This window comes from Talpa europaea (genome assembly GCF_964194135.1).
Source record: "Talpa europaea genome assembly, chromosome: 8".
Lineage (NCBI taxonomy): Eukaryota > Metazoa > Chordata > Mammalia > Eulipotyphla > Talpidae > Talpa > Talpa europaea.
This window is the reverse complement of record NC_140075.1, coordinates 29,788,626-29,802,450: the sequence shown is the minus strand read 5'-3', so window position 1 is coordinate 29,802,450 and position 13,825 is coordinate 29,788,626. Positions and strand designations below refer to the sequence as shown.

The window sequence follows — 13,825 nt, the reverse complement described above, 5'->3', positions numbered from 1 at the left end:
TGGGAGTTACAGTTAATAATTTTTAAAAGGATAGGACATGATAGGAAAGGATGAATAGAAATTAATGAAGTAGTAGTTCATGAAATTCCTCTTCCAATTACATATACTGTTTCAATTTCATATACATATATCATGGTCAAAAAAAATACTTAAAGACACTGAATACAACTATTTCCATTTTCACAGTTCATTTAGTCCCACATTTTGGCTCCTGAGTTTCTAAGTACATACCTCAATGTTTCGCTTAATAAAATCCTGGCTGTGTTTATCCCTGAGCTCAATCTTTTCTGTATTTGAGAAATGTTTTTCTGCTTTGATCAATGTCTCATTTCTTTCCACATCATAGGTAAAATCTAATATTAAAAAAGTTCAAAAGTTTTTCATCATTATAGTTGTGAATCATGGTATGACTTCACTTTAACCACATATTAAAATACATATAAAGTAAAATACACATAGAAGAACTTCTAAATTTCAGGTCCAAAAACATAATATAAATGGAGACTTATTCTTAACACATAAATGTGCTACCACAATTTGCAATGAAGTTTTCAGAAAACTTGTGATATTTATTATTATCTACCAAACTTCTTGCTACTAATTCCTTGGGAATCATGAAACAAGAAAAGAACATGTGAAGAAGAAATCTCTGATGTTATAGGGATTTTAAGATATTTTTTATTTAGGCTTTATATGAAACAAAACTTTCCCTAGAGGCTAGAGTTATTTCTTACTATTTTATTAATTTGCCATTTCATTCTCTGAACAATAAACTTTTTGTTCAAACCTGTCTTTTAAAAGGCCTGAGGATGAGAGTCCTGTATGGTCTACATCCCATTTGCAAAAACCCTTAGAGACTATCTCTGTCAGTTTTTCTAAACCTCTGAAAAGAGGCTTGAGTCAACCTCTCAGATGATCATATCTGAGTGCTCAAAACAAGGGTAAAAAAACTACTTGTGGACTCTTCCCTTTATTCTATTTATTTTCACCTTTTAAAACAAGATCATGAACCCTTCATAAAAGCTCTTAAAAAATGCACAAAGAGGACTCTTCTTATGTAACAAATGGAGTCCACCCTACAAAATAGGATAAATTACCATATTAAAGACCAAAAGGAAAAAACACCAGCCAGTAACTCAATTCAGACAAAGCTTACTTAAAAGTTATCTTTGCTTTATGAGAGAAGTTACCTCAATAAAAAGAATTGAGGGAACTAGCCAATTGGTATATTTATCAAAGCTAATTATCAAATATTCAACACAAATTTAATAAGAGTAAGTTTTTATAATAATAGCTAAAAAACAGGAAAAAGTTAAGGGCTCTAGATTTAAATAAAAATCTGACTTTAAAAAGTTTTACTCAAATTTAAACAGTAAATTTCTAGGCAAATAAATCTACATTTTATAATTGGCATTTTATTTTTAATTCAATCACATACTTATTCTTTAAATCAACTACCAATAAAGTATGTTTCATCACTAGTTTCATCTAAAGTATGAGTTACCTTTTTGTTGAGTAACCTCCTTAGGTATAAAATTTATAACTTGTTTCCATAATCCAAGTTGCAAATTGTTTTAAGTCAAAATATTAGGCTTATTCACTCAGCTTAAGTTTTGTATACTCTTATATAATATTACACTACCTCAAATTAAGTGTATCCAGGTCCATATTTATAATAGTTTCCTTAAAATATACATTTAACCAATTATAAGGAAAAACACTGAATTGCCTGCTGAGAACTGTCTCACTGGAAATGTCCTCTTCTCTTCTCTATCCTGGTGGTGATCCATGGCAGAAGCTGCCAAAATCCTAAGAGGAACCCAGCACTTGCTGGGTTGGAAGAGTGGTTGAATGAGGGATTTGGCAGCTAACCCAAGTCGGATACTGGAATTGATCTCCCTTACAATGACTAACCACAGAATATGCCCTTGGGAATAAAAGAAAGCTGAATACCACCAGGATTCTTTCCATAAATTTTCCTTGTTGCTTAAGCTAGATTTCCAATACTTGCACAGCCAGCTTTTCTTTTTTTTTTTTTTTTGCACTTTCATTAGTAATACTTTTTATTTTTATATTCCCCATACAATTGCAACCCCCTTATTTTGACCCCATTCTCTCCTTTCCCCGCCCCCTCCCCAGCTTTTCTTTATCTCTTTATTATATAAAATTTCAAGCATCCGAAAGAAGAAAAATGGTATAATGAACCCTCAACAGCTAGCCTCAACAATGATCAACTCATCACCAAACTTGTTTCATCAAGAAGTTCACCTACTATCAGCCACCTCTGGATTAAGTCACATCAAATCATTTCATTAGTGAGTATTTCTATATACAAAAAATGATGCAATATGCAAAAATTACAATATGCAAAAATTACATAACAGGCAAAAGATTTATGTAACCTGAAGAGAAAACAGAGAGTAAATCCACACACCTTGATTGACATGCTGTATACATTTTTCATAGTCTTCAGGAGGGACTTGAGTGTGAAACAATGAGAAAAATGTGTCTTCATGCTCACAGCGAGAAGGATCTATTGATTTAAAAAATTCACTTTTCAATGCAAATAAATATGAAGTTATTTGTAAAAAGATAACAACTAATGTCTCTGTATTATTCTTCAATTCCCTCAACACAGACTTTCTGTTTTTTGTTTTGTTCTTTTTATTGCGGTAACATACGGGTTTACAATACTGCATGTAATTTAGAGGTATAGGATCACACCCTTCATATGTGTGTGACTACACCACGCCCAGCACACCACCATTTTTACAATCCAGAAATATGTTTTCCTCTTACAGCCTTGTCAATTCGAGATGGCTGCTATAACGCACATTCCTAACCCTCTCCCAGGAGCTGGAGACCTCAGTCAGTCCTAACACAGCCAAGATCATATTAATATTCATTGAAGAGAAAAAAGTAAAATGAAACTTCTGTATTTTTTTACTGCCAATTTGTTTTTATTCATAACTCCTTTAGTACTGTTTGAATTCCAACTTCATAAATTTGAGAAGGATCAGACTCCTTTATTTTTTCCTCCAACTTATCTTCTAAGTAATAAAAACCTGTTCCTCTATTTTGCATTTGGGTATACAGTCTAATGAAATCTCAATTTCTACAAAAGAATGTTCACATGTCAATACACTATGAAGCCTATTATGAAGCAACTAAAGTTATAAATGAAATTTTCATTCTAATTAGTAAATCAGTCACTTTAATACTTTCACCTATTAGCAGAATATATTATCTATGAAAGAAGTTATGTATGTACATATAATATATATATGAAAGTTATCTATCATCTATTCTTTATAAATTACTATAAGAGGAAAACATATTTTTGGATATACAATTAAATAAATAAAAACTTAATATCTCTATTTTATCCTATTAACAGATATAAGATCATAAATATGAGATCATTTTAAAAGAGCCTTTTTTAAAAAAGATTTATTTATACATGCATACAAAAACTGGGGTTAAACCAGACATATGGGGGTGCAGGGGATGAGAGGATTCACCAGAGACAGAGTGGGAAGCAGAACAGGCAGTTGTACTGAAATACACAGCTGAGGGGAGCAACGGGCGAGACAGGAGAGGTCTGCTGTGCCATGTGGGTTGATCCCTGGCTGGCAGGTGATCAAACTCATGCTGCAGTGGCTGCTGATAGCTTGATAGCGCTGTCTTTAACCCCTGCACCACCAGGGAGGCCCCATTTTAAAGTAATGTCTAAATTTTCAAATAACAGAAAGTGATAACAAGGAAAGAACAGATTTTTACCTGCCTCACTTTACACATTAAAATCCTACAGTATTTTAATATTCTAATTGCTATTCAATACAGGCTATTTCTATTATTCAAAAACATGGTAAACATTATGCAAACAATTAAGTATAAATACAAGCTAACTTTTTCAACTGTTGTTACTGGAAAGATATCAGATCATATACCGCTTCACGTCTGGAATAATTGTGTAGACACACTGTATGTGGAGATTGTGTTTTGGGATGAGATACGTTGGACATGGGTATTTACATTTCCAACATCTGGGTCAGTATAGAGACAAGCTAAGGATAAAAAAACTTCTTGGCAAACCACTTCTTGATAAGTGGGGAATGCAGAACGGTTAACATCTGTAATTGAAGTAATTTGTGAGAAGCCACATTACATAGACAGAGAAGACACATTACTTAACTTCTACTATTTCATAATTAAGATTATAATCCATTCATCAGTTTAAATTCTTTTTTTTTTTTTAGAGGCATGTTTTATTTATTTGTTTGTTTGTTTTGTTTATACAAGCACTGGGTACAGTCAGAAGCGCGGGAGGGTGAGAGAATTCACCAGAGCCAGAGTGGGAAGCAGAGCAGGTAGAAGGACCGAAACACACTGCTGAGGGGAGCAGCGGGCGGCAGGAGAGGTCTGCGCGCCATGTGGGACCCTCCTCCGGTGGCCGGGAAGCAGCCGGGGATCAAACTGGCGCCGCAGAGGCTGCGGGCAGCTTCCCAACCCAGCGCTCAACCACTGTGCCACCGGGGAGGACACAATTCATCAGTTTAGACACACAAATACATTATTGTTCAAAATAAGTAAGAATTTAAAAACACTCAAATCGCTAAGTATGATTACGACAATAATCTGCCCCATTCGTCTTTCAGATATTTGGTGAAATGACTGCAGCCTAGAGCCAAACAACCAACACCATCTTTAGTTTTGTTTATTGTAATAAAGTGTGTTAATGAAAAAGTGCAAGCATAGATAATAGAAATTAATGTGCCCCTATACAAAGAAAACTATAAAACACTGTTAAAAGAAATAGAAGAAGACACAAAGAAATAGAGAGACATCCCCTGCTCATGGATTGGAAGAATAAACATTATTAAAATGTCCATCTTACCAAAAGCAATATACAGATTCAATGCTATTCCAATCAAAATTTCAATGTCATTCTTCAAAGAAATAGAACAACTATTGATGAAATTCCTATAGAATCACCAAAAACCCCGAATAGCCAAAGCTCTCCTGAAAAAAAAAGAAGGGAATGGAGGCATCACACGCTCAGGCTTCAAACTATACAACAAGGCCATAATCATCAAAACTGCATGGTATTGGAACAAGAACATACAGACCAATGGAATTGAATAGAAAATCCAGAAATAAACCCACAGATTTATGGTCAACTAATCTTTGGCAAAGGAGCAAAGACTATGCATGGAGCAAAGAAAGTTTGTTCAATAAATGGTGCTGGGAAAACTGGGTCGCTACATGCAAAAGAATGAAGCTTGACCTCTACCTAACACCATACACAAAAATCAACTCAAAATGGATTAAAGAACTAGACATAAGAACTGAAACCAGGGCCTCCCCGGTGGCGCAGCGGTTGAGCGCTGGGTTGCGAAGCTACCTGCGGCCTCTGCGGCGCCGGTTCGATCCCCGGCTGCTCCCCAGCCACCGGAGGAAGGTCCCACATGGTGTGCAGACCTCTCCTGCCGCCCGCTGCTCCCCTCAGCAGTGTACTTCGGTCCTTCTGCCTGCTCTGCTCCCTGCTCTGGCTCTGGTGAATTCTCTCACCCTCCCGCGCTTCTGACTGTACCCAGTGCATGTATAAACCAAACAAACAAACAAATAATAAATAAATAAATAAGACATGCCTCTAGAAAATTAAAAAAAAAAAAAGAACTGAAACCATAAAATACATAAAAGAAAATATAGGCGAAACACTACGTGATATGCACATCAAAGACATCTTTACAGACACATCACCCAAAGCAGTGATAATGAAGGCAAAGATAAACAGCTGGGACTACATCAAATTAAAGAGCTTCTGCACAGCAAAAGAGACAATAACAAAAACAAAGAGAAACCCCACCAACTGGGAGAACATTTTTGCACACAACACTAATGATAAAGGATTGATCACAAAAATCTGCAAAGAGCTGATGAGACTCAACAACAACAAAGAAAATAATCCAGTGAAAAAATGGGCAGAAGAGCTAAAAAGAAACTTCTCTGAAGAGGAAATGCAAATGGCCAACAGGCATATGAAAAAATGTTCAACATCACTTGTAATCAGGGAAATGCGAATCAAAACTACCATGAGATACCATCTTACACCAGTGAGAATGGCACATGTTAAAAAAAACTAGCAACAACAAATGTTGGCGAGGGTGTGGAGAAAAAGGAACTCTCCTGCACTGCTGGTGGGAGTGCAAACTGGTCCAACCACTATGGAGAGCTGTGTGGAGATTTCTGGACCTACTAAACATAGAGCTTCCATATGATCCAGCAATTCCACTCCTAGGTATTTACCCAAAGGACACAGAAACATCAATTCCAAAGAACACCTGCACCCCTATGTTTATAGCAGCACTATTAACAATAGCTAAGCTTTGGAAACAGCCCAAATGCCCAAAAATAGATGACTGGATCAAGAAGATATGGTACATATAGACCATGGAATATTACTCAGCATTCAATAAAGATAAACACATGCAATTTGCAGCAACATGGATGGCGCTGGAAGGGATCATGCTCAGCGAAATAAGCCAGAAAGAAAAAGAAAAATACCGGATGGTCTCACTCATAGCAGGAATCTAGAAAATTTAAGTAAGGGACCAGGAAAATGAATAACTGTAAGAAAGTAAAAATCAAAATCAACATAAAACTATGAACCAGAGACACTTTTTGTGGAGTGGCGTGCGGGAGGGGAGGGATTGGGGTCAGAATGGGGGGGCTGCAATTGTATGGGGAATATAAAAATAAAATTTATTATTAAAAAAAAAAATCAAGGCAAGTACAGTAAAAGCTAATATCCTTAAATAGCATCACGAAATGTACATCTAACAACTATTAAAATCATTTTTACTGAAGTGTATCTTAAAATGATCCAATATGAAATATGACAGCAATATACTCAAGACTGACTAAGTCTAGTCTATGGAAATAAATGAATTTTGGTCAATATTTAAAAGTTATTCTGGATAATCGCAGAAAACAGGAGTTTAAAAGTATCTACATATACTCTATTTTTTCCTGTTTATATCCAAGTTTCATTAATCTAATTCTAGTATTGTAAATTATTATACACAATTCCTTTCTAAAACATCATTTTGATTCAAATAAAAGTAAACCCTCACTATCACTTATATGATAGGATACATATGTGTACACAGATAATAGACAGTCTATGGTATTAGAACACATTATATGGTATATACCATATTATATGGTAGTATATGGAAAAATGTGGGAGATAGAAAGTATTATTAGATTTTATATATGATGTAAATAACAGATAACATCACTAATTGTAACTGTGAAATATTGTGTTATAAATCACTTAAGAAGTCTTCAAAAAATACAGTATATAATTCATAGTTTGTAAACAGTACATTTTAAAATATGCTAACTTACTAAAAAACAAATCTTCAATTAGGAAAAATGTATAACAATTTCCGTCTTACATTGAAGAAAGATTTTCAAGTAAGCACCTTATGACTTATTATCAGAATACATTGGTTAGTCTAATTTATTCTAATTGACTGAAAAATTAATGCACATCAATATAAGCATTTGTTGGACTAAGTTAAAAAATAGTCCAAGGTCATGTTGCTTCTGTGAAATGTTCAAAAACAGGAAACAAAAACAGAAGTTCCATTTCAAAGTAAGGACATCTTGTTTTGAATATTGAGCATTAAAATCAATGCCAAATTGAGGAACACCCTTTTGAAAAAGATTTATCTATTTTTGCATACAAAAGCTGGGAGTGCAGGCCAGAGTTGCAGGGGGTGAGAGGACTCAATAGAGACAGAGTGGGGAGCAGAACAGGTGGATCCACTGAAACCCACTGCTGAGGGGAGCAGCGGGGAGACAGGAGAGGTCTGCTGCACCATGTGGGTCAGCTCCTGGGCTTTGGATCAAACTCTTGAACATTTGCCTCAGTGGCTGGTGACAGCTTCATAGCAGGGAGACCTAACTCCTGCACCACCAGGGAGGCCCTGAATAATACAAGTCTAAGCCAGAGTAAACTAGGGTGTGACAGGTGAATTCTACCGAACTTTAAAAAAAAAATTTTTTAAGATTTATTTATTTATGCACTCAAGAACTTGGTGCAGGCCAGAGGTGCAGGGGGTGAGCGGATTCACCAGACAGAATGGGGAGCAGAAAAGGCAGACTGGTTGAAAGCCACTGCTGAGGGAGCAGCAGGTGAGTCAGGAATGGTCTGTTGCCCCATGTGGGTCACTTCCCTGGTTGCCTGGGGATGGAATTCCTGCTGCAGAGGCTGCCCATAGCTTCATTTAGTGCTGTACTTAACCCCTCGTGCCACCCGGGAGGCCCCACTTTTGAAGACATTATACCAATTCTCTACAGCTCTGAGTGACTTTCTCATGGTAGAAGGTACTTGAACACTTCATACCTATAGGATCAGACATTTTAACTAAACAATCCATCAGACTGTCTCCTTCAGGCAGAGAAAGACCATTTAGATGCCTCCACGCCCCAGGGCCCCACAGGCAGAGCAGGTCACCTGGAGGTGCCCCCTGCAATAGGGAGCCAGTGTGTCCATGGTGACTGCCTCCTTGCGCCTTCTGGGACCTGCATTGGATGAGAAGAGCCAATAAAGCCCAAGCACAGAGTTACCTGTTGAGGAGGCTCTTTTGTTAGTGAAATCCCCCGGGGAGTGCTACACAGACTTAGATGTGACAAGGCTCAGATGGAAACCAGGAGGCCCTACGAAGCTGCCACTAGCTGGCAGGTGAGCCATTCTCCAACTTGCAATCTCTATTTTTCAAAGGGGCCCAATCCAGGGGGACTTGCTACCGTGGATGTCAGTCCCTGACAGCACCACTCAGCCCGAAGAGCTCCTGCATCGTCTGCACCATCCTTGTGCCCAGGAGCCGACAGCAAGGCTCTCTCAGCAAGGGGCAGGGTGGCCCTCATGGGATACAGCCTAAGATGGGGAAGCAAGGCCCTGGGGTCCCAGCCTCTGGCCCGGGGGCCTCTGGAGGCTCCGCCCTCACAGCTCCACTCCCATCCTGGGGCCCTGCACCTGCTCAGCAGCCCTCAACCTCTCCTTTCCCCCCTTCACCCGCTCTGCTCCCCTCCAGGTACTTCACCAGTCCTGTTGCCCTCCTGGCCCTTCACCAGCTCCTTGGACTTCTGTGCTCCCGGACATCTGTTCTCCATGTCTATGCATCTCATGCTGCTCCTGGTCCCTCTGGCTGGGCCCAGTCCCTGACCCCTCTCCAGAGCCTCGGCCTCCTCTGGTGTGCTCCTGTTCACCATGGCCACTGGGTGGGTGTGGGGTGTGGGGTGAATTCTGTGGAGTGTGGTGGTAATAGTCATAGTCTCTGATTGTATGAACTCTGTGGTGGTGTTTTTCATGGAACGCCCAAGAAATAGGGGGCCATGAATTCCGGGATGCCGCAGTAGGTCCTCAGCAGCACTGCCCCAGAACACAGATACAGCAAAATTTTAAAATGGTTTTGATGATACTTTTAGCTCTGGCCTTGCCACCTCGGCCTGAAATTCGTGTGGACTCTACATCATCAGCATTGTGTTCATGGCCCAGTCTTCCTGCAGGGGCCACTGCACTGCTGAACGGGAGGCGCCAGCCACTTGGCCTGGCAGGCCTAAGGTCACAGTGCTGGAGGGCTTGCGGGCTGGGCTGGTTTTGCTTCTGTATTCCTGGTCCCCCTCCAGCTGGGGGCCTGCTAAGGCAGCGGTGATGTGTTTCTTGGGGCCCTCCAGCTGGGGGGTTGTCACCGAGGTGGTGCTGTGCTCTCTGATGGGCTCCAGGCGGTGGCCTGGCAAGGAGGTGGTGCTCCTCCCCCAGGTGCCCTCCCGCAGGATGCCTGCCTGGGAGGTGAGGCTGGGCATCCAGGCGTCCCCCATCAGGGGGCCAGACCCGGAGGTGGTGCTGGGCTCCTGGGTGTCCTCCGAAGCCAGGCCACCATGGGCCCCAACGGGACCGAGGGCCTGTGGAAGAAGGCGGGGCCCGGGCCCTCCTCCTCCGCCTCCCGCTGCCTGGAGCACAGTATCCAGAAGGTCCCCATAACCCCGTCGTATTTTCCCTCCGAAACCGCCCTGGCGATGTCCTCTCTCTGGAATCCCAGGCCCACATGGCTTCCGTCGCGGCCTCGTCGTGGCGGCCGGGGGACGTCTTGCTGCAGGGCAGGAGTCCGTTCTCCACCCCACCCGGGGGTGCTGGAGGACGCTGTCCAGGGTGCTCCGTGTCTGGGGGTCCCACACCATCACCCGCCTCAGCAGGTCCCGGCACTGCTCCGAGAGGGAGGCAGGCTCCGGGCAGAAGCCGCTCAGCACCAGCGCCCGCAGCTCCACAGGGCTGGTCCCCGCGAAGGCAGCTCCCGGTCACCATGTTGCGGGGGATCACCTCCAGGCTCCAGACGTCCACCGTGGGCCTCTGCAGTCCTGGCGCAGGAAGAGCTCAGGGGCCGCGAATTCCGGGGTGCCACAGCAGGTCTGGAGCAGCGCCGCCCTGGAGCAGGGGGCGCAGAGCCCGAAGCCCGCCAGCCGGATGTCCCCGCGCGCGTCCAGGAGCAGGTTCTGCGGCTTCAGGGCCCGGGGCGCGGCTGACCGGCCGGGAGGACCTGACAGAAGATCCCGCGGGCCTCCGTCTCCCCCGGGCGCCCGCGCTCGCCCAGGGGGTCCTCCAGGGCGCCCCCCCCCACCCCCGGCGCGGACTGCACGACCAGCAGCTCCTCGGCCGCGGTGTCCACCGCCTGGAAAAGCTGCACGATGTTGGGGTGCCGAAGGGCCTTCACGCACCCCCCTCGCGGGCCAGGGACTCCTCGGGCTCGCCGGACTTGGGGATGACCTTGATGGCCACCTCCGCGCCCGGGGGCCCGGGCAGCGCCAGCCTCACCCTGGCGTGGGCGCCGGCCCCCAGCGCGGGCATCGCGGAGCTCGTCATCCCCCGGCAGACGGGCGCCTCGGACGGCGAGGGTGGCCCCTCACCACTCGCTCGGGCCCTGGCTGTCCAGAGCCCTCCAGCGCCAGCTCTGCCAGCAGATGAACCCAGGTGCTGCTCACCTGTGTTCCCAGTACTCGAAAAGCTGATGAAATGCTACCAGGGCTACCTTAACTCCGCCAGCAACACCAACCATGCCCCCCTACCCGGCGCCACTAATACCAGCTACACTAAATAAATGAAAATACACAACCACAAAAATTACCGAGATAAAAGTATAAAAATATGATAAAAACAAACCAATAACAAATTAACCACTAAAGTTAAGAATAAAACAGAGAATAACAACAAAGACAAAAGGACAAACCACAAGGGAACAAACAACAATTAGAAACTAACAACTAAAATAAAAAAATAGACAACAACAAAGGGAAAAAACAAAACACAAATATATAACACAAGGGAAAATGGGGGAAATCAAAAAGAAAAAAGAAAAATTTAAAATTTAAAAACTCAAAAAATTAAAATAAAAAAGAAATAACAGGAAAAAATAAACAATAAAAAATAAAGGAAAATAAGGAAAAAAACCAAAATAACTAAAATAAATAAGTAAATAAGTAAATAAAGAACTAAACCAAAAGAAAACCCAGTAAACCAGCACCCGGCCTCTCCCTCCGAGTCCACAGTCACTGTCCAGCGCTCCCGGCTCTGCCCCCACAGCCGCATTCCGGGCCGGGCTCCGGGGGGCTCTGCCGGTGACATCACAGCGGCTCTTTATGGAGTCAGAGCAGAGGCCACAGCCCTCGCAGAGGGGCGCCCCGGGGCTTTTCAGCCTTCACGAAAAAGCAACTGCTGAGAAGAGTGTGGACAGGACTTACCAGAGACTGAGATTCACCCACTTCAAGAAACCCGTGGACGCTTGCGAGGCCGTTTCCTCTGTAGCGAGAAAACCCGTCCTGGGTTTTGGCTGTTAAAGGTCTCTCCACACAGTCACTCCCTCAAGCCCCGACGCGTCTCCACAGGACACGACACCATCACCCGACATCATAAACGCCATAATGTTGGCAGCGGGAGACGCAACAAAGTCCGTCCTTCCCATCCTAACACTGAAAACTCTCTGGGACACGGTTCTCCCGTTTGTGCCCATGAGCGGAGTGTGCCCATCGGCCACCTCGCAGGCCACAGGCCGGGGCGGCTCTGGCAGGTCGGCAGGTGCTGCAAAGCTCGGCCTGCAGGTTCCCTCCTCCCCGTGTCTGCTGATCTCCTGTCTTGCCTGCTGGGGTGAGGGCAGAGCCCCTTCCCTCACCGTCAGGAGTGTCGCCAGCAGCATGACACGCCATGTGTGTCCGTCACCCCGTGCTGTGGGGACACCCTCTGACCTACTCAGATGGGGCTGGGGGCAGCTGGGGCTGGTCAGCTCCCACCGAGATTTCTGGCTTAGACAGATCTGCTTCTGGGCATCCCTGTTGGCACAGCGGGTAGAGTGCAACGCTGTGGAGCTGCCCGCAGCCTCTGCAGCACCTGTTTGATTCCCAGCCTGGCAGGGAGATGCCCACATGATGTCACAGACCTCTCCTGTCTCGCCCGCTGTTCCCTCAGCAGTGTATTTCGGTCAGTCTGCCTGTCCTGCTCCCCACTCTGTCTCTGATAAATCTTCTCACCCTCCCGCACCTCTGGCTTGTACCTCAGTTCTTGTGTAATTAAATCTTTAAAAAAAAGAAAGAAAGAAAGACCTGCTTGTTGCGCACACTTGGGGTTGGGGAGCAGTGGTTTGCAACGAACAGGTCCAGAAGCTTTGACTCCGAGTCCTGCCAGGAATTGCCTGGCTTCTGGAAATGGTGGGTTCTTGTGAACAATGGGGGTCTGCTGCTGCTCAGGCTGCAGGTTCCTTTCACCCCTCCCCTCCCACCCCTCCAGGCCTACCCTGATCATTCACAAATGGTATTAGTGGAGGAGCAAGTCTCACCTGAGCAGCGTGGAGCACAGCCAGGGCCCCGAAGCTCAGACACATTGGCTCAGGGGTGTGGGTTCTGATATTGCTCCAGCGCCTCATTTGTCTCAGGGCATGAGGACGCACAGGGCAGGTTCCCGCTGGTCCATCTCCATGTGGGGAACCTGACCCATCAGTGGCCATGAGAGGTTCTGCTGCTCCTGAGCTGTGCTCAGAGCAGGAACGGCCACTTGCGTTTCGGTTGCTGACTCCATTGCCCATTCCAGTTTTCTCTCAAACCCCCATGGCCACCTCATAGCCATAAATATCCACCTGCCTCAGCTACTCTGTCTGGAGGGGAGCTACTGTTCTGCGTCTCACAGAGGGGGAGTCTCGTGCTCTGTAGCCCGCCTGTGTCCATGACCCGTCTCAGCCTTAAGGGACTGCAAAACTCCATGGAAAAGCTCCTCATTCTCTTTCATCTTTGAGAACTGACAATGCACCTACCAGCCTGGGATGGCTGCAAGTCACTGGGCCATGACTGAGGCTCCTCACTGGTTGCTCCTGCCTTCCTTAAACATCCACCATCCCGCAACCAGTTGAAGAGTGAGAGTATAAATCAGATCATTCGATCGGATGCCTCAAGACTTTCCATGGCTTACTGTGCTTGTAACGTCACAAAAACCTCTTTTTACAGCCTTCACTGCCCTTGCTGGTCTCAGCCCTGCCAGCCCCCGCCTACTCTCCCTGTCTCCAGCCCTCCTGGGTGAGCTGTCCTTCTTGCATTTTTTTTTATATTTTTTGCATCATTTTTCATTTTTGCACAATGCATGCATTTTCATCTTGGTTATATTCCCCATACAATTCCCACACCCCTTGTTTTGATTCTACTCCCTCCTCCCATTTGTAGTGTATCTCTGGCTTATAGTTGCTTGTTGATTTTGATTTTTACTTTACTATAATTA

At 44.3% G+C, this 13,825-nt stretch overlaps 1 protein-coding gene across 1 annotated transcript in view; it reads right to left on the bottom strand.

Moving 5' to 3' along the window:
- Window positions 1-13,825, bottom strand: part of FSIP1 (fibrous sheath interacting protein 1) — a gene marked incomplete at both ends in the record, with an annotated part of 193,334 nt that overhangs the window by 134,444 nt on the left and 45,065 nt on the right. The window contains 2 exons of the mRNA XM_084240127.1: window positions 232-353; window positions 2,435-2,533. Coding sequence (XP_084096253.1) covers window positions 232-353; window positions 2,435-2,533 — 221 coding nt within the window. The remainder of the gene's footprint in view (window positions 1-231; window positions 354-2,434; window positions 2,534-13,825) is intronic.